This window comes from Crocuta crocuta, unplaced genomic scaffold, assembly GCF_008692635.1.
Source record: "Crocuta crocuta isolate KB4526 unplaced genomic scaffold, BGI_CrCroc_1.0 scaffold556, whole genome shotgun sequence".
Taxonomy (NCBI): Eukaryota; Metazoa; Chordata; class Mammalia; order Carnivora; family Hyaenidae; genus Crocuta; species Crocuta crocuta.
Genome location: NW_027527436.1, coordinates 4,584,912 through 4,606,867, shown reverse-complemented (window position 1 = coordinate 4,606,867; position 21,956 = coordinate 4,584,912). Strand labels below are relative to the sequence as shown.

Here is a 21,956-nt window from a genome sequence, read left to right as displayed (position 1 = left end):
GAAAAGGGGGAGGGGGGAGACGCTAAAACATGTTAAATATGCTTTCTAAGAAATTATGCCTCACTGCATAAGTTAAACATGAGAATTTCTGTCCCAGTAAATCTCTCATAGAAAAGTAACCTAACACTTAAGATAAATCTAAATCATTACATATGTATTACGTAGCTTATAAAAGGACATAATATAAAAGGGGAGATTCGGTGTGCTCCTTAAATCTTATCTACCAGAAGATCTAAAAATGAAATCATCATGCTGAATCAGAAATAGTATCACTGTAAACGTCACTACATAAGTTTCCTCAATAGCTCNAAAGAAAACACAGTCACACAGGTCTATTAAGTTGGGAAGCTGAAACATAGTAACTTCAAGGAGTTCATTTTTAATTGTGAAGAGTACTGTATTTCTAGAAACTGGCGAACATGGAAAAAAAACACCAATGTCCAGACCAGTGTGTAAAACTTCCAACGTCCTGGCAAAATGTGCATCTTGCTGATCAGTCAGAAATACTTCTTTTTACAAATGTTTTGAGGGACCAATACTTAAGATGATACATAGCCTGAAAACTTAATTTCACAGAGTTTTCATGAAAAGGAAAAACATCAAGTTGGTAATAGTAAAAGTCTTTGGGGTTTCTTACAAATGATAGCTTTATAAATGCCCAACTCTGAGAGCATGAGGCATTTCTCTAGGGAAGATACAACGATGGGATACGTGTTTCCTCTACAGCCTACGTGTCTGCGTCGCTTCCGGACTCTGGGCCACTGTTACCCGTGCCGTCGCTTTCTTTGTCCCAGTCTTTCATGGACGCTCCCATCATGAAATCATCTCGCAGGATTGTCCATCCAGGGCCCTCTTCTGATTTCCCTTCAGTCTGAAGACAAATTACAGAACCAAAATATCAGAAGGCAATTTAATCATAAGGAAAAAAAAAAAAAACCCAAGCTACAAAACAAACTTAGCAACACTCAGTTTTACAACAGGAATGAAAACAAGACAAATTATAGATTGATTTAACTTATGCACTACGATATTTGCATAAACATGTAATAGAGCTAGCTATATGTTAATAAAATATTTTAACTCCATAAAAGAATGCTGGAAACAAAATAATTTTTTTGCAGGGGGAGGGAATATAGTAAAATCTAGGTTTATCACCAACTTTTTTAAAAACTGGCAAACAAAAAACTTAAATATCATTTAATGTTTAGTGACAATTTATTAGAAAAATGTTGGCAAATTATTTTAAAACAAATAGAAATTTAACAAAGGCTTCTAACCCAAAATAAAAGAAAGAAAAGGAAAGTAACTTGGTTCTGTGCTAGGTTTTTATAGATGTTATCTCATTAAACATTTGATAAAAATTTGAACCAAATGTTCTTTATTTAGGTTATGATCTCATTGCCTGACCTAATCATGTAATCAAAAGACTAATCACATGCTAAAATGATAAATAACTGAAGCAGGCAATAAACATAATAGGTAGTCAATTCATTTTGCTTATTTATAGGATTTACGTTAAACTGTATGACAGCCTAAGAATTACAGCCTTTCATTTCATGGTACAACAGCACCACCTTGTGGTATGAATACAATATGTGCAGAACTCTAAGCTCTGGGATTTCTTTCCTTCCTTCCACACACATTTACTGAAAACTGTGTATCGAGCACTGTTCTTAGTGGTGGAAGTACACTGATGAACAAAACAAAGTCCCTGTCTTCCTGGAGTTAACGGTCTACGCCTTTCTGTTTATACCGTTCACAAAAGTACACAATGTTGGAAAAATCTCCCTAAATATGTAAGAACCCATGCTATTTGGTTAGAAAATAGTGTTATCTTTATGGGGGCTATGCAATTTTTAAGAGAAAAGATAGTAAAGACACATTCCAAGTTATAAGAGACTACTTATCTCATTCTGAAGCCACCTTTTATTTTAAAAAACATAGCCCTGAAAGAGTCATTCCATTTAGGGAAAACAAAGGACACTATTACAAGTCAGAAAAAAAATGTCCTACTGGCTTACTCCTCTCTTCCTGGGATCAAAGAATCAAGCAGAGCTTGTACCTAAAAATAATCCGAAGGTTGGAAAGCATAGAAATGTGAGCAAAGATTTCAGAACTGACTCAATAAGTCAAAAAGCACACTTTGCACTATAACTTAACCAACATAAAGAACAAAAAATAGCTGTGCTGGTTAAAAACCAACAGTGCAACACTTCCACAGCCTCCCATGCCACACTCAATGGGAGTGATCAAGAAAGAAGGTAACGGGTAACCCTCCTCATGGAGTACGCTAAGCCCTCCCTTTCCTCAGGTCCACAATGTCACACCTACTTCCCTACAGCTATTTTGTTAGATTAACTTACCTAACTGATAAAAGGCTGGTTTTATTTTCTTTGCTTCAACTCAAGTTTTGTTTGCTAATCTTCTTACTTTAATTAAGACAAAGAGTTGTTCCCATGAAGGATCCACTTTGACACAATTAAAACCCCTCTCCTGCCAAATTAATCATTCAGAGTTTCCAAGTCAATTCAAACAAGTGTATGCTTCCTGCTATAGCTACATGCAAGTTACTGACTAGTAAAGACGTACCCTGACACTAATGCTGGTGCTTACACATGAACATGCACCATCTCAGCGGGGAGCTTCCATGTTTAGACAAGTGCACCCAACATGCTATCACCATGTTTCCAACCAAAAGGCAGACCCCACATGGCTGAGCTCATTCCAGACTGTTCCTACAGGAGAGCTCATCCTGACAGCCAACTTCTGCCGGACTGACGGACTCCTCGACCACGCAGCACCACTAAAGCTGTTAGCACCTGAAGAGATGAGGGAGACAGAAGGGTGGGAAGGCACAAAGCCTTAAACACGTGGTTCAGAAAGGAACAACAGTGGACCGAAGGAAAGGACTCCTTAATTAAAATGTTGAGACCGTGCTTGTCTTGCAAGACAATTATGTAAACGTGTATTTTAGGCAAAGAGAACAACAACAGTAGATTCAAATTGACCAATTTGAAAAATAACAATGAAATAAAGCTATACTGGGGGATTCTGGTGGTACTGTTTTTGTTTTTTAGGCATTCAGTACTGTCTGTATCAGTAATTTTCCAAGCGTGGTCCCCATTAGCATCAGTATCATTTGTTAGAAACTGAAAATCTCAGGCCCCATTCCAGGCCTCCTGACTCAAGAAACTCTGGAGGCTGGAACCCTGCAGTCTCTTTTAATAAGCCATCCATCCAGTGCTTCTGACACTTGAAGTCTAAGAACCACCCGTCTATAAAAGAACAAATATTTCTTAGGAGTTTCATTCACTACTGTAAGACCAAACACACTATATAGCTAGAGAGAAAAGATTTTAGATTTTGGAAATCCAATGTAAGACACGTCACTGGATGTTTTCTAAATAGCCATCATTCAAGCTCTCATATTACAGTGGTATTTTTGTTCTGTGAAGCTAGAATATGGAGGAAAAAAAAAAAAAAACCCAGACAATAGAGAACTTAGTACAAACAAGTATGCGTTAATACATTTTAAAAACAGGTTTTTTTCCTATAATATCTGTCATGATGGTGGTTCCAGAAAGAAAACTCTGTCTTAAAGGCAAAGGGATGACCCTTCACTTTCTATGCCTACACTTGCTAAAGAAATACACAGCAGGAAAAGAAGCGGGGGTGGGGGGTGGGGGGGCCCACATAAGGGACGGTTTGCACAGAAACAACTAGTCTTGCGCAACTGCAAAACTCAATAAAACAACAGAAAAGTGATTTGTTGTTTTAGATAAAATCCTCAAGGAGAAGATGCAGAGACCCGGCAGCACAGCTGTAGAAGGCGGAAGCAGGATGGACGAAGAGAAGCTGCCTTGGCAAACCCCAGAAAGCAGACTCCGAAGACTGCAACTGTCAAGCTGCAATCAACCCAGCTTACACTGCAGTCTTCAAAAAACCAACCAAGCAAAGCCCCAGGAACTGGTATCTACTGGATACTTCTGGACGTGAGGGTAAGAATGGGAGGATCAAAATAAAGAGAACTGGACGGTGTTGAGAGAGAAGCGGATCTCTGGATCTCCCCCCAGTTGCACACGAGCTGGGTGGAAGACTGCTCAACCTCTGAGAGGCGACGGGGTGGCACCAATGAGGCACACGTGCACACCAGGAACGGGATTCAGTTACATGCCCTGTCCCCCAGCAAGGAGTCCCAGGCCTCTTCTCGCCGTTGGGCTCCCAAAAGGCTGGCAGGCAGACCCTTTCCTTCAGGCAGGAGATCAGGAAGACTCTAGAGAAAATCTAGCCAGTCGCTAATAAATCATCAATCGAGAGAATGCTATAGTAAAGCTCATGTCACATGGGCAACATCCACATGGTCCAGAACTTCAATCACCTCTTTGGGATTATTTGTTCTAATCAGGAACAGATAATTTAGGATTATCAGAAAGAAAATAGAGAATAACAAACATAAGCATTTAGAAAGCAACTTGTAGGAAAACAATACTGTTCAGAGAGAAAAAAATTTATGGGAAAATACCATGAATATTCTCAAAGAGTCAGGACATTATAGCACACCCACAAAATGAAAGCAGTTTGCTATTTAAGCTCAGGTCATGATCTCACAGTTTGTGGGTTCAAGCCGCACGTCGGGTTCTGTGCTGACAGCTAGCTCAGAGCCTGGACCCTGTTTCAGATGCTGTGTCTCCCTCTCTCTCTGACCCTCCCCTGCTCACGCTGCCTCTTTCTCTCTCTCTCAGAAATAAATAAAAACATTACAAAATAATAAAAAAATAAAACTAAAAAAGAGACATTAAGAGAATAATAAAGACCTTGAAATTAAAAACATGATGGCAGAAACAGAAAAATCAATACAAGGGTGAGAAGATAAAGACTGAGGAAAATAGTGTAAAAAGAAAAAAAGTAGTGGAAAACAGAAGATAATTAATTGGAGGACCAGTCCAGAGGGTTCAACATACAAAAATAACAATTTTACAGAAAGAATGCAAAAAAGGAAGGGAGGAAAATCAATTAAATACTTCAAGAAATTTTTTCCCAAAAGTAAAGGACACACATTTCCAGGATGAAAAGAGCCTGAGGCATGTCAAGGTCATGGTGCAGAATTATAGATACTAACAGAACATCCTATAAGCTTTCAGAAAGGAAACAAACAAGTCACATACTTAAGAGATGATCAGGAATCAAAACAGATACAGATTTTCCCACAGCAATCCTGGATGCAAGAAAGGAAGAGACAAATTCTTTCAAAGTGCTGAAGGAAAAGATTTTCCAATTAAAATTCAGTACCCAGATACACTGTTACTCAAGTATGAGGACAGAGCAGAGGAACTTTGGGACATACAAGTCACCTGAAAGTTTACCTCTGGCAGTTCTTAGGAAACTGCTGAGAACGTCCCCCACAAAAAGGTGGAGTAAACCAAGAAGAGCAAGACACAGGAGAGAAACAGGAGGGGACGCAGCACGGGAAGGAGAAGGCACACAGCAGCACGAGGGGGGACGGAGACTCCAGAACGGTAACTCAGCCCCAGGCACACCGACAAGCTCCAGCGTGGTACCAGCATCTTAACCTGACACAAACATGGGGGCTACGCTTGACCAGGCCAGTGGGAGTAAACCAAGAAAGGAATAGGGAATCCAATCCAGGAGAAACTCCAAGTATCACAAAACACTTAAGTCCTGGGAGGACAAGTGTGAAGTGGCCCAAGAGTGCAGTCAGCCCAGAGAAGGAACGAAAGACTCTAGGAGGGAGCATCTCAGGGTAAACAACTATAATAGATGTTTTACCTGAGGTAACTGGCTTGTGAAAATAAATAAACTAAGAAAGTTCCATGTGAAAATCAAGACAATAGTTGGCTTCAGGAGAAACAAACAAGAAAGGAATAAGAATACAGAGATGTGTGTCGGTTAAGTGTCCGACTTCGGCTCAGGTCATGATCTCACAGTCCGTGGGTTCGAGCCCCGTGTCGGGCTCTGTGCTGACAGCTCAGAGCCTGGAGCCTGCTTCGGATTCTGTGTCTCCCTCGCTCTCTGCCCCTCCCCTCCTCGCTGTCTCTCAAAATAAAATAAAGACATCAAAAAAAAAACAAGTATACAGAGATGTGCAAATGCAATTTAAGAGCTAGAGGAGTAATAAGTGGTTGCCCTAGGGGAGGAGTCATGGAAGGTAAGCAGAAAACTTTTTTAAAAAAATTTTTTAATGTTTGTTTATTTTCGAGAGAGACAGAGACAGAGCATGAGTGGGGGAGGGGCAGAGAGAAGGAGAGACAGAATCTGAAGCAGGTTCCAGGCTCTGAGCTCTCAGCAGAGAGCCTGTCATGTGGCTTGAACCCACAAACCATGAGATTATGACCTGAGCCGAAACAGATGCTTAACGGACTGAGCCACCCAGGTGCCCCCAGAAAACTGGTTTATAATAAATAACCCTATTGGCAAAATGAGGCCTTTTAAACCACATGGATAAGTAGAAATTAAATAGAAAAAAAGAGGACAGCACAAACTATTACTCAGTGAGTTTTACAAATCTTTCACAAGCCTCCTCTAAGATCTTCCCCAAAAATCTCCCCTAAGGCACCCTCTGGTGTTACTAATTAACAATAGGATTCTGTTTTCCTTTCCAACTTATTCAAATGAAAAAACATATTAAAAACATGAGTTATACTATAAAGCTATTTATGCTGGACAGCATACATAATATTGCCTTTTTTCTAAGTCTCTTAAGATTCCTAGCCAGATAGTGATTGTCTTTCTCACATCTTACATAAGGAAGTGAAGGCTCAAAGAAGTGAGGCAACTTACTCAAGTTCAGTTAATAAATGGCTGAGTCCACACTCAAACCCAAATCCAGGATTCCAAGTCCAAGCTCTTTCTGTAATACTATACTGCTCTACAACTGAACCGATAACAACACTATATATGAGCATATCACCTGTTATAACCTATAAATTTCATAGCTGAATGAGTACTAAAATACACTGAAAATGACATTATGTTTAAGACAGCATCTATAAAAGTCAGAACTTGGGAAAATTATTTTACACAACAGATTTACGTACTATCAATTTACTGGTTTCTTCCCATAACGATGATTTGCCATTAAGCATAAAAATTTCCTGAATACCTAGAGCATCCACAAAGAAAAGGTGCATCAGAGATAAATATAATATAAAAAAAGAAGGCAGTTGAGGGAAATTTCCAACGTGTCATTCATTGGGAAAACTTGCCTACAGTGATTCCTAAGTAGATTTCATTACGTGTTAACACATCATGAGAATTAGGGTTTTTATTTTGCTTATAAAGCAGAGGTAGAGGTAATTCGATGGATTATTTTTACACCAGGAATGAAAAGCCAAGAGAGTTCTGGATTTGAATCACAGTTAACTATTGATTACAACAGTGAAAATCAGAAAGTTTAGACGTCTAGGACTTGAGACAAAGATAATTACCTTAACCTTAGTATAGATATAGTGCATATCTACTACATACATATGTTTACTGTATACCTATATTTACTACACACACACACACACATATTTACTATCATCAGATGGACATTGTATTAACATTAAGCATAGACTGGAATGATAAAAATTTAGCAGCTTGTAAAGCTTGTCAGTGTTGCTGCAGGCAGTTCTAATTCAATGACCCAAAGCAACCTATAAGATAACTCTCTGGGCCTCCATCAACTGAAAAGTAAAACTGATTAAATGCAAAAACTTAATGAAAACCACATGATGCAAGGAAACAAAATAGTCCCTTCTCTCATTGGCCTGGTTTTCTACAAATATTTAATCAAGATCATACAGAAGCAGTCTGTGTCAATTGTGAAGATGAAGACAACCCTTAAAAATGTTAATCAGCTTCCATTCCATTTCAAGGTTCAAACATACATTGGCAGCTATTGAAAAGAAAACTGAAAACAGAGGTTTGGAATTATTCATTAGTCTAATACCAAATAATTAAGAGCTTAACCTCATTTCAATTTTGGAGGGGAAAATTAAAGTCAAATCCTAAAACAATAAACAGCATAATCACATCTATATTTAGCAATCAGCAATAGTTGTGATTTCATTGCTTTCCCTGAGAAGAACGTTCAGTTTTCATTTTAATTTAGTTTCACCTAAATTAAAGAAAGTTCTTAACACACTGGCTAAATTCACCTTAATACCTTTCTTGTTGCAAGTTTTTTGTAAGCTGTTTATAATTGTAGTTAGCAATCTCCTGATTACTGACTAAAGCTTATCTGAAAGTTCTGCTGGATAAATGAAGGATACATGGGAAATCCCTTTATACAAAAGATACATTCTGGCAGAAATCAACAAAAGTGAAATGTGGCCCCAAATATTTTTACTCTGAATAAGGACATCAATGATTTTCTCATCATGCCAGACATTAAAACATCCCACTAACCATATGGGATTGAAAAGTTAATCATGAAGCACTGAAATTTTCAATGTAGAATGTGTAAGAGTTCTAATGAAGAACCTATGGAGTCAAGGTTATATGATGACCCCACACCAGTACACCCTCAACATTTTCTGATTCTCAAAGAATTTTTAATAAGCAATTTCTAATTGTCTTGACTAATCTGTGCCTTCCTCATCCCTTCACAAACTTGTTTTAATTTGCTTTCACTATATTAGTAGAATGGTATTCCAGGCAACAAGCTCATGTGCGCTTTGTTTTTGTTAACTATACATAGCTTCCAGATTCTTGTACAGTTTACAAATTTAAATGGGTCATTAATAAAATCAAAGCAAACTAGAGAAGTATTTAGTAGGATATCCAAGGAAAAATAAAAATCAAGATGCTAAAATTATGTCACTTTTAAGTATAGTCCAAGCATGTGTTAAATGTATAGCGTTCTCTAAGAAAACTTAATTTTGTGTGGCTTGCCAAGAATTCAGGCCTGATTGTCCTAAAGAAAAAAAAATGCTTTTTTGATGCAGTTTTCTTTTTCATCTGCTGCACTTTTTCATTTTAATTTCATTTGCTGCCGTTGATTGTACTATGTCCTCAATAACTATACCTTTGCTCAAAGTGATTCTATTTGGTGGCCTCTATTCTGAATTGCTATCTATACATTTAGCTTCAAAGAGTTAAATCTGAGGAAACATTCATGCAATAGAGGTTCTCCTCATTGTTTATAATATCTTAAGAATTGTTAATAAGCTGAAGTTGACTAAACTACCAGAAAGACCAATGTTAACACCTCAAGGAGCCTTTTTGGCACAAGCGCTCTATGTATTTTTAGACTCAATTAGGAGCTTGAAACACTCAGAATACACTCTGCTGATTAGTCTCTTAAAGCCTATCATTGTTCTTTTACCAGCTATGCTACATAGTACATAAATGAGAATTCAGGTTTATAAACAAATTAGTAGAGCTATGAATTCATCTAGAAAACAGACACTGATGTTTTAATATGATAATGTGTTAAAAAGTGTGAGAAAACACCGTGAAAATTCTCTGTAAAACTAGGAAATATTATAAAGAAAAGTTAGTTCTATCCAGTAGAAATATGCATACTACCAATCTACTTACTGAAATCAACAAAAGATTTAAAACTATGTGGACGGTTCTCACTCAAGGTCCTGGAAAAGTGGGTGACTCCAGCCAGGTCTGTAGTCTAAGAGTGTATTGTCCCAGAAACCCAGAAAGCACTCCAAGAAAAATGAGGTCATGTCAAAAGGGCACAAGAAGCTAGTTTGCACTTGTTCCCATCGTCATGTTTGTGAATTTAAACATCAAAAAAAGCATAATGATTCTAAAATACTGAGCAACTCGACATTCATCCTATGTCCATGATATTAAAAAAAGACAGAGAAGAAAGGTGGGGGCAGGGGACAAGGTTCACTTGCCGGCACCGGAGAGGACAGTTAAACCACCTCCTAACTCTGGAAAGCGGTAATTAAAAGGAAAGGAACATCAACCTTCATCTTTTGGAACTTAAAATTTATCCCTAGAGAAGTAAATAGAAATAAATGAGAAAGTCACTATTCTGCAAACTCCAGTAATACACCTGTTTTAAGCAGGGGCCATCAATTAAAAAGGCAAAAGATAGATGGGGGAAGGTGTATTTGCTCCTTTCAAATTATTCAATCCAGAAACTACTTTCGAACTGGAGAGGGGAAGACATACCTTTAATAAGGAAACATCGATTACCACCTCAATCAAATGAAACACGACCATCACTAGCATGGGGCATTCCAGTAACAGGTCTCCTGGCAGGACCGCATACTAGCTGTACAGTGTTTAAGTATCACAACTATGCAACAGTTGTGCCAAAACAGTTTAACTTGAATCCTGACCTTTACTCCCAACTTTCCACTTATAGTAAAAGGGCACAGAGGAGAAAGTTGAAAGACATGATGAAACGGATTCAGAACCCGGATCCCTTCTGCAAGCACCTGGTTTAGTTATAAATGAATCTTCTGAATTGTGTAAGATGTGAATTTTATCTCAATAAAGCTCTTTAAAAAAAAAAAAAAGAATTTCTAGGATAGTATGGGTATTACCTTCAAATCATCACCCCCAAAGAAACAAAAACTAGATGGAGATAAAGACAGGCAGACAGCTCTAAAAAACAAACACACAGACAAGTGTCATCAATTTTAGAACCCAGGTGATAGAAATACTGGTCTTTCATTACTTTCTTCCTGTTTGAAAATTACCATAAAGTAATGGGGGGGGGGGAGATTCTAAAATTTCTATTAGGCAAATAGTGATTAAATACAGGATGCATTTGATATCCAGTAAATTTTAATTAATTCCTTGATAAAAGAATAGAAAGCCAATTCAAACAGTGAACTTACAAAGAATTTCTTAAATGAGTTTGTTTCATAATTCTGAAATGTTCAGTATGGTAAAGTTTTTATCTTCGTTAACAGTTTTGAGAAATGAGATTTTCAAAAGTATACAGCCAATTAATCTTTGATAAAACAGGAAAGAANGGAGGAGGACACTTGTGGGGATGAGCACTGGGTGTTATGTGGAAACTAATTTGACAATAAACTATTTGTAAAAAAATAAAAATAAAAAAAATAAAGAAAAAAATAAAAGTGTGGTGAAGCAGAATAAAAATCACAATAATTGCCAAAAAAAAAAGAGAGAAATGAGATTTTCAAATCTATCAGTCTGGAGCGCCTGCGTGGCTCAGTTGGTTAAGCGTCCAACTGCAGCTCAGGTCACGGTCTCACAGTACAAGAGTCCCACATCGGGCTCTGTGCTGACAGGTCGGAGCCTGGAGCCTGCATCTGGGTCTGTGTCTCCCCTCTTTCTGCCCCTCCCCTGCTTGTGCTCTGTCTCTCTCTCTAAAAAATAAACATTAAAAAAATTTTTTAATCAGTCTGCATGTGCTGCTACCCATCCAATGAAGGGGATGTGAGACCCAGGGAAAAAACAGACTGCAAACCATCTCTCCCATCCTCTTTCTGGTCTCGGCGGGGACCATGTCGCTCACATTCAGACCCACCTCTTCTAGTTCATCTAGGTGAGGGAGGGGAGACACGGTTTTCAGCTCTGCTTCAGATTAGAAGCACCTCAAATCTTTTTAAGTAGCAGGCAGCAATGACTGAAATGATTTTGGGGCAATACAAACTGTTTTAACCCAGATTCTACCAATTACTATCAATGTGACCAGGGGCAAGTCACTTAATATTTCTGATTTGGGGTTGCTCACCTCAAAAATGAGAATTCTAGTACTTCTTAAAATGGTAATTATATAAAAACCCCTTTCAATACCCTGAACAAAACAAACACTAGCAAGTCCCCTCCTGATCCCTCTACCACCACTCTTACTTAGTAATGCCCTGAGTCACCACATATATGCACAGAATCCCCAACTAGGGACATGTGTAATCTTCTAATGATGTTCACAAAGATGAGAACCTTCAAATACCATAGTACAAATGCACCCATTTAGAAACCAAACTTTCGTTGGTAAGTAAAATCTTGTCAGTAACAGAGTTAGCTTAAGCATAACTTAAAATGGGGAAGAGGAAGTAGACAAATTTCTAGGTCCTCGAAACCCAGTTTTATTATTTTGTAAGAATTATGCATTACTAGAGTAGATACACTCGAAATGAGAGAGAACTTCCCAAATCTAAACATAATTTTTATAAAATTGTAGGATAATTTATGGATTATCTAATAATTCATAAGTAGTAATGGTTTCTTTTCAAACTGGTTTCCAACTGAGATTCATTTTTGACTATTATCCGTTAGGAAAGGAAGAAATAAATACAAGGAACAGAAAATAAAAATGACTGCCAACATTTATCCAGCACTGTGCCGCACTTTACCTATTCTAACTCAGTTGACTCTCAGTTATCTCTAGATGTTTACTACTACTAGAATGATGATCTTAAATACACAAGAACCCTGGGGCATGGTTTGGGTAAGTAACCCATACATAGTAAATGGCAGACCAAGTGGTTTCAACCCAGGCAGTCAGGTTCTAGAGTCTGTGGCCTTTGCTACCACATAATACATCATGCATCCCCATACACATTCTCAGCTGCCTACAACTTCAAAACAAAACAAAAACAAAAACAAAAAACAAAGCAAACAAAAAAGCAAAATCAAACAATAAAACAAAAACACCCAACAAACCCATAGATGATTTTCAGCAAGAAACAGTACAATATTCGTTTGATTTTTAAAAATGCACCATGTAAATGTAAGCATGTAGTGTTAAGACTCACTATGCACGAGACAATTAAAAAAAAAAAAAACGCTTCAACTTCATGGATGAAAATCCTATACAAGCATCCACTTGAGCAGCTTCAAACAGAACATTTCTTCAAACAGGGCCAGGAGACGTATGGCACCGTGAGTACTTTTAACAGTAACTAAAGATTTCTACAAAGCTATGTAATTAGTTCTTTTCTTCCCTCATATGCATTTATCCCCCATGTCAAAATGCTGCACGTACCACTGTGCCAAACATAAATTTGCTTTGATTACAACTGTCGTCCAAATCCGAAACCACACTACATTAAAGCTAAACAGCCTATTTTAAAAGGAGTTGAGAAACTGGCTTTAAGCTGTTCCCATCAATAGCAATGTGTACAATCATGCTCATTCTCATTTCAAACTCTGGAGTCTCTCTTTTGTCTAAACTCTCATCTATTTAGGCATTTTCAGTAAACAAACATGAAGCTGAATTATTTACAAAGCTAGAATTCCACACATTCCAGCCAGAGCTGCTTTTACGTGTGAGTGAAACACTGCTGCCATGTGATGCCGGGGCAATTTAAGGACAGCATCCTTCTCTACCCCCTTGCCTGCCTTCCACCCCCCCTCCCCCAAATTAAATCCTGAAAACTGCTGGGGGACCACCGAGGGAGCTGTGTGAGGGGTCCCTCCATTCCTAGGTTTCTTACTTCAAAAGCAGGAATTCAGTACGTCTCTGAACCAGTTTTAACAGAATACAGCAGTGTGGAGTCTAGGTCTAAGTTACTAAGATACGAAAGAAGCCAGGGATTTCAAAAGCATTCCCTCCCCTAAATACCTAGCTAAGAAGGAAATGTGATTGTCATTAATGAGAAATGTATGAGAGACAGAGCCCCCAAACTTACCTCTGTGTTTGCATTTCAAGTGCTCATATCACAAAAATCAGAAAACAAAACAAAACAAAACTTTCCTCCCTCAGTAACTTTTTCTCCAAGGGATTTAATTGAAATTTGTTGTCCAGCAATCACTAAGAAAATTACATTTTAACAGAAACTGGCTAACACTTTCCCCTACTATAAGAAAATTATTATTGTGGCTTCATTATAAACACAGGTGAACATGATATTGGCAACTTCAAATAAACGAAAACCACGCAAGTCTGTAATTCAAGAGTTTGAGTAACATACAGGCCATGCTTTTCTGTAATAGCAGCCAATACATTATTCTCTTTTAAGATTCACAGACGTAAAATTCACCATATACAGAGGTGCTTCAATCCCACCTTTAATGAAATAGGCACTTAAATTCTAAGAAATTTGACTAAATTTAGTCAACTTTTCAAGAAAAGGGCAAAAGGAATAACCACAACTTTGGAGAGTATGGGAAAAAATAATGGCTCTAGCTTATTAAAATCTAGATTATTCAATATATTGGGAAAGCATAACACTCTAGATAGGTATGTGTTCTGAATGACAGAAGGAAAGAATATTTCCCGAGGGATTAAAACATAAATTTTTAATGAAAACCTTTGTCATATAAAATGTAAATTGTTGTTGCTCCCTTAAACAGAGCATCCTCAATAAAATCTAAAAACCACTCAACGTCAAAATCAGGAATCAATCAATAAGCCTTCTCACATGTTGGTATGTAGCTGATACCGGGCTTCATTTATTTGGTTCAAGAGCAGGATTTAGGTTTGGGATTGTAGAACTCTCTCCAAATAACTGACAATTCTTTAAACCTAGAACATTTAAACTTAATCATGTGAAAAGCTCTGTAAATTACAGTACGTGCCTTCCCTGACCAGGTAAACAGAGAGGACTCCTGAATATCTGCAACAAGGGGCCTTCCTATCCACTGCTACTCTGGTTGTCTGCTCCTCTGTGCTCATGCTTCTGCACTAACCGAGTGCTCTAACTACATGTGCTGTTTTGAACCTGCTCTGTAAAGGTCATTCTTCTCATTTCTGATTACAACCTGGAGCGGACTTCATCCTGTAAGTCTTCAGCACTACAGGGAAGGTTGGGAGGGGAACGGGTGAAACAGGAGATGGGGATTAAAATGCGCGCCTCTCATGATGAGCACTGGGTTATGTATGGAAGTCCTGATTCGCTTTAACTGTACACCGAAAACTAACAGAATAGTGTTACACTGGAATTTAAGATAAAATAAAATAAAAAATAAACTCTACCTCTTAAACGTGTTCCACCTTTTACAGTTTTTATTTTGTGAAACAGTCTCCACTTTTGAATCTCCCAAGCTGTAGACCTCGTGGGCCTCACAACTGGCCCTGAATCAGGTCAGGCTCATATGAAGTCAACCTAAACCTGGAAACTACCTCTCCAACCTGGTTCCTCTCTTGCACCAACCCCCTCCTCACCACCGCTTAGCTCAGGTGTCCCCCTCTTGCTTTATGGCAACCGCCACCCACTGGCTGCTCTTCTGACAGTCCTTCCGTCCTTCAGCCTCCTTTTCCTTAAAAAGAATCAAATCTGATCAGGTCACTTACTGATGAAAATTTACAGCTGGCTCCCAAATGCCTACAGAATAAAGTCCAAATTCCCTAACCGAAGACAGAAGACTTAAGAATCTGACCCCAACCTACTTCCTCAGAATCCCTTTTCCAGCTTCCCAACCCATCAGCAAACACCCTATATTCCAACCTCTATGAAAGAAAGAAAGAAGAAAGAACGGAAATTATAAAGGATGTGAAAAATTGGAGAACTGGGAGGCTTTCCTCCCCTATGGGAGCACAATGGCTGCCGGCTGCTTTCCCGGGGATTACTACTAGTGAAAATGTCTATCCGTTATGACTTCATTCTCTGACACTTATTTCACTTCTTTTCAATGTTTACAAAGACTCTGTTTCAATATAGGCTAGTTTCAGCAGCACTGAACACTGGCTCTAATTTATGACTTTTTAAATGAAATTCTTTAGCTTGAAGGTAAACATTTCAACAGAAATACCACTCACTGGTGCTTCCTTTCCTGTTATCAGAATTCACAGCATACAATGGAAAATGCTTCTTTAGATACTGAAAGCACCTTTACCTACAGACTAGGTTAGTCCAATGAATGGATCAGTGCCTTCACCATGTTTGCTTCTTGACATTTTAAAATTAAAGCTAAGTGTCTTGTGTTCTCCGGAAGCACGTTCCTCGAGAGTCCTGTTTTCTGTGAACATCCTCCCATCATAATTTTTCTGACTTCTAAATCTTCTAATTTCACAAGCAACATATCGTCTGTATCACCTGGAACACCTGTTTAAACAGTTTTCAAATGGCTTCTCTTCTTGCTTCCATATGAAATGTTTGGTGGACTGAGTTACTCCAAAGAACCAACCTCCACTGAATTTAACATTTAGTACTTCACCACAAATTTCTACCTTTTTGGATGAGAATCGCTCTTTTCTTAAGTTCTCTCACTTTCACTGACAGTGTTCTTTCTCATGGCCCTATCTCAGAAAAATATGCATGAAATAAAAAAACAAAAATTATCTATGTCTCTACTATTGATTTAACAAGATTTCTGGTGACATGACATGCTAGTGAATCGAGAAAACAATGAGCATTACTGAGAAGTAGACATAGGGCACTGAAGTCACAAACACAAGTGACCTACTTCTGCATATAAGCTTTGCAATATAAGGAATTCAAAAGAAGAAAACAAATAGATTGTTACATTTGTAAATGACAGAGGTGTGATGTGTTTACATTCGTTAAAGTAATGGACATCCACTGTACAAACGGCCCGGGTTAACATGACAAAAGAGATGTGCAATTGTTATTAAGGACAAAAAAAAAAGTTAACCCTGTCATATGTAATGGAAGAAATAGCTCATTTTTTTAATAGATGAAAAATACTTAAAATACTACTTACCCTAAGTTCTAGTGAAGGCTTTTTGATTTACAGATATTAGCTGTTATCTCTTCTGAAATGAGCCCATCAAGTACCTTTTTGTTTTACTTTGCGGTTTCCAGGCTCAGCTCCAAGAAATAAAGTATAGTAATTAATGACTCAAATGTAATTTAATATATCAGTCTGACATCTTTTAACTTATGTCTTTTCAAACTCTCTTGCCCTAAAAATGATCTTTAAAAAGCAATTATACCTTTTTGGCCTCTAAGGAAGGCTTTCCCAGAAAGCCTTTACTCCAGAAATAATGACTGCATATAATAAAATTAAGAAAAAACAGATTTAAAAAATTCAAGGGCAACAATATTCTCTAAATCAGCAGAGTCAGAAGATTAAAAATACCTTGATAAATAGCTAATAATATGAAAGGCAGTCTTTGGAACATACAAAAAAATTTGCTCCTATCTAGGAATCAAAAGCCTTTGAAGATTATGGTTTTTAACCATAACAAGCTGACTTAACAGGTAAAGTTGTAGCTCACAAAAATAACAAATATAAAGACATAAAATGAAATAAATCAAATGTAGACGTGTAGTGCATAATACATACGACTCTTAAAACAGATTTAAAGGTAGGTCATAGCTGTGTGATGTGTAAAGAAATGACTTAATAATCTGCTTATCTATCAAATTAAAAAATGAAATCCATACACTGATTTTTTTTTAATCATACACTCTCTTTTCTTTATTTTCTAAGACACAGTGTTAACCACCCGCATGCCAGAGGACGAACTCAGATATCTAAAGATCCTAAAAGGAAGAGGGATGCTCAGAAAGCTTGCCTCCAAGATGCAGACACAGAAAAATGCAGGAGATGCATATGTCTGCTTTACGTGGACACTTTCCTCTCTGTAAGGCTACAAGTTTAGAAAAATGTTTAGAAACAAGTAGTTTTTAAATAATCCACTTCAAAAAGTAAAAAATCTCTATTACTGGGGCACCTGGATGGCTCAGTCAGTTAAGCATCTGACTTCAGCTCAGGTGATGATCTCACAGTTCCTGAGTTTGAGCCCCACGTCAGGTTCTGTGCTGTCAGCTCAGATTCTGTGCCTGCTTCAGACTCTGTGTCTCCCTCTCTCTCTGCCCCTCCCCTAATCACGTTCTATTTTTCTCTCTCAAAAATAAACATTAAATTTTTAAAAATCTTCTATTTAAAGATTTACTGTTTGTGAAATATTTTATAATTAATTTTTAACCTTTTAAAAAGTTTTTTATTCTATTTTAGGAGAAAGCGTATATGTGTGCCAATTGGGGAGGGGCAGAGAGAGAGGGAGAGTGAGAATTCCAAGCAGGCTGTCAGCACAAAGCCTAACCTGGGGCTTGAACTCATGGGGCTAGAACTCACGTTCTGTGAGATCATGACCTGAGCTGAAACCAAGAGTTGGACACTTAACCGACTGAGCCACCCAAGCGCCCCTTATAATTAACTAAAGACTATCAATAATTCTGTTAAAGCAATAGGAAGTTAGAATAAGATTAACCTCTTTGCTTTTAAAATAAAAAGGAAATCTTCCAATTAAATAGCAGACATGCATTTATCTAATTCTTACGGAAAGTCCACTTAAAATGGTAAGTATAAAAATTATAAATAAACAAGGAAACAATCTAGAAGGGGAAATAAATATAGACACAATATGCCAACAAGTTTTGGGACATAAACGAAAACTGGATAGAGTAGTGGTAACCAATCAGAAAGAAGAAAAAGCTAATGTTTAAGTGAGAAATTGGATCCATGCTTAGGAAATGGAGGCGAGGGAGCAAGTGGGGGTGAGAGGGTGTGATAAAAACACAAGATTGGCTGACAGTCTGTGTGAAGAAGCTGTCGGACTTTTAAGTTCCCTCCCTGGCTCACAGAGGCAGGCGACAGGCCCGAGCCCGGACAGGTAGTGCAGTCTCTGAACGCCGTGACCTCAGGAACACTGAGAGGTACGAGGGGATGGTACTGAACATGCCTGCATACTGAATGCTGCCTGACATGTGGCCACATCACCCCCACCTCTGCCTCTGTGGTTACTTTGCTTCCTCCCACTTCCGTCTGGCAAATCTCCCCTGAGCATCTCTTGTAAGGATACTTAACACTGGATTAGAACCTACCCAGATAATTCAGAATGATCTTATCACCTCAAGATCCTTAAGCTAATTATGTCTGCAAAGACCCCTTCTCTAAATAAAATACAGTCATAAGCTCTGGGAATCAGAACATGGACTTATCATTTTAGGGGTCACCATTCCAACTACTACATATAATCAGCCAACACATCAGCCCAAGTTCTAAGTGCTTCCAAGGAATAAAATAAAGCAAGAAAACAAAAATGAAAGCACTCCGAATGTATGTTCATATAATGGATCCAATCTCCAGTTGATATTATTACAATTCTATCCAGCTTTCTTAATATGAAACTACTGGCTCATTTTTGTTTTTGCACATAGACTTTAATGCCACAACTACGAAAAACAGGAATAACAGGGTTAAGGACTTGAAGACATAAAGAAGGTATTTCCAGATTGGCGTTTGGACAGATAGCTGCCAGTGAATCCAGGTTATACATGGACCGACTCTGAACTTTAAAGATTTCATAACGTTAGGAATACAGGATAAAAAGCCTGGGTCCTGATCCATTATCCCTGGGAAAGGGACAAAGAACTTCCATAAAAGCTCTCCTGTTAGACTGAGAAGGGAAGAAGCATCTATTAGGATAATGGTGCTAGGAAAAGGCAAAATACGAGGAAAAAAAGGAAAATCTTATTTTCTACTTAATTAATATCCTCCTTTATCCATTTTATTAATCTACTTCTCATTTCTGAACAGCATTTTGGCTCACCATTTCCAGCTTTACCTTCCCTCCTTCTCTTCAACTGCTTTAAAAGTCCACCTACTTCGGGGCTCAGTCACGCATCTGACTCTTGATTTCAGCTCAGGTCATGATCTCACGGTTTGTGGGCTCTGCGCTGACAATGCGGAACCTGCTTGGGATTCTCTCTCCCTCTCAAAAGTCCACCTATTTCAAGTAACTTCATAGGTTTGCTGATCTATGTCCTAAATGAACATTACAGTTAAATCAAAATTTCTCCCACAAACAGGACAGCCACTTAATTTACCTTACTGTAGGTAAGCATCTGACTTACTACCTCTTACTGTAGCATAACTGATGATAACATGCAGTCCAGACATACTAATGTAGAATCTGTTAATCTTATTTGCTCATTTACTTTAAGTCATCTGTCTGAATTTAAAAGATAGAAGGATAGCACTGGGTACAAACAGGCACTAGTAAATATTTTTGATATTAATAAATGACCCAATCAGAAATACTACAGAACTTCTTTGTTATTCATGTGCAAAACTGAGCCAAATAAAAATGAGTCTCGTGGTTTTTCTATAAATATGAAATCAAAGTGAAAGCAACATTTTTAAAACAAATGTGCCAAAGTGCTGTTAGGGTGGGATAAGAAGTTCTAGAAACAAATTATTTTGAGAGCAAAGACACCCGTCTGACAGTGAAGTAGACTAAAACAAAGTCAAGGGCAAAAGTGCAAACGGTAAGAAAGAAGAAACAATGGCACTGGAAAGAACCCTCCATGTATTTTCACAAGTCATGAAAAAAATAATCCCAAAGCTAAACAAATGCTTCTATTAAAAATTATTTTAAAATGAACAGAAAAGAAAAAAAAAATAAAGATCTTTCTTTTTCCATTTTCCCGCTAGCTCTTGTTCAATGCTGCTGGGTCTTTCTCTAATTTTTAGAGTAAAATGTCCCTCGTGAGAACACAGCAGTTTAGATTTTTTAACTAAAAAGTATAAATTCCCAAACATAGTATTCACATGTTTATAATTAATTCTGACAAACATTTTAAAATAGCAGCACCAGTGATCGTCAGTATCACATAGATAATTAAAAAACAATTTGGGTCCTTTAATATGTAGGAGAGAAAGTTAAACAGCCTAGAAAAATCTGTCAAAATTAGGCAAAACAGCAACTTAATCAAAGAACTTGAAACAATACTTGAACCCCAGGCTAGCAGGGAATTCCTGGATGCCCTTCTTGCCAGAGTTTCAAACAGAAAACTAACAACTTCTAACAGAGACCCCTGTTTCCTGAGGGGTGTACTTTTTCTGAGCAACAGAAATGAAGCCATCGAGTACACCTGTACTTTGCTGTCATTGAAAAACAAAACAAAAAATAAACAAATAGCCCTGTTCAGAGTACGGCACATTTCAGAACCTCTCACCTAGTATATTAAAAAGGAAACTATTGGGGCCCACAGGTGAAAAGGACTGGAGAAGCCCAGTTATCATGCGAGGCAGGCAGACAGTATCTATACTCCTATCTGGCCAGACATCACCAAGCGGCCTCAGCACAAGGATGGCTCTCCACCATGTTCCCCAAGGCTCCGATCCTTCATGTTTTAGAAGGTACATGCCATCACAGTTACCTCTGTGGGTAAACATCTCACACCGAAGCTGTATCCCTCACCTGGGTTTCTATTCTCCCAAATGCACGAAGGACAGGGTTTTAGATACGAGAGATCCAGCCCCATCTCTAAACCCTCTGGTTCCCGACCTCTAACGGCAGGGGTACATATGTCACTTTTAACTGGCAACTTCCATACTGAATAAATCATCGTGAAACTTAGGAATCCAAACTTTTAAATCTGTAGTGTGCTTTTTCAACCCAAAACTTTACTTGAAGAGCTAAAAGTCAGATGGACTGAATTCTTTATAAAAGCCTTGCCTGTTTGGCTTTCAAGTTCTTTCCAGTCGAACTTTTCCCACTCGTACTTGCATCCATCCCTCTCAGAACGTTGATGAAATCTTTCTTGGAAACAGTCGATATCAGCTTAGCACGTTTTCTAATTGAGCTTCCAGCTTCCTTAACCTTTTCGTCAACGTTCTTTTGATGCTTCTGAACAGCATTGAATAGCTGTACCACACCCCTATAGAACAGATAATGATCAGAACAACATTAAATAACAGTTACACTAAGTACAAACACAGAAGATAGAACACATTTTTACTGCTTAGGAAAGAGGCAGGCATTTACAGGCACTCAAATGAAAAGAGCTGAATCTAAAAAATGAACATAAATTTATTTCAAAGAAGGAATATACATTTCTGAATAGAGAATATATGTAGATTAATAGATGGTTTTTCTCGGGGCGCCTGGGTGGCTTAGTCGGTTAAGCGTCCGACTTTCGCTTAGGTCATGATCTCGCGGTTCATGGGTTCGGGCCCCGCGTCGGGCTCTGTGCTGACTGCCAGCTCAGAGCCTGGAGCCTGTTTTAGTCTGTGACTCCCTCTCTCTCTGACCCTCCCCTGCTCACGCTGTCTCTCTCCTAGAAATAAATAAAACATTTAAAAAAAAAAAA

General features: G+C 38.1%; 1 protein-coding gene across 1 annotated transcript in view; it reads right to left on the bottom strand.

Annotated features, from left to right (window-relative positions):
* Nucleotides 1-359: 359 nt before the first annotated feature.
* Nucleotides 360-21,956, bottom strand: part of RRP15 (ribosomal RNA processing 15 homolog) — a 37,677-nt gene continuing 16,080 nt past the window's right edge. The window contains exons 4-5 of the mRNA XM_077759502.1: nt 21,323-21,524; nt 360-871 (exon numbers count right to left, since the gene is read on the bottom strand). Of these exons, the coding sequence (XP_077615628.1) occupies nt 728-871; nt 21,323-21,524 (346 nt within the window). The 3' untranslated portion in view covers nt 360-727. The remainder of the gene's footprint in view (nt 872-21,322; nt 21,525-21,956) is intronic.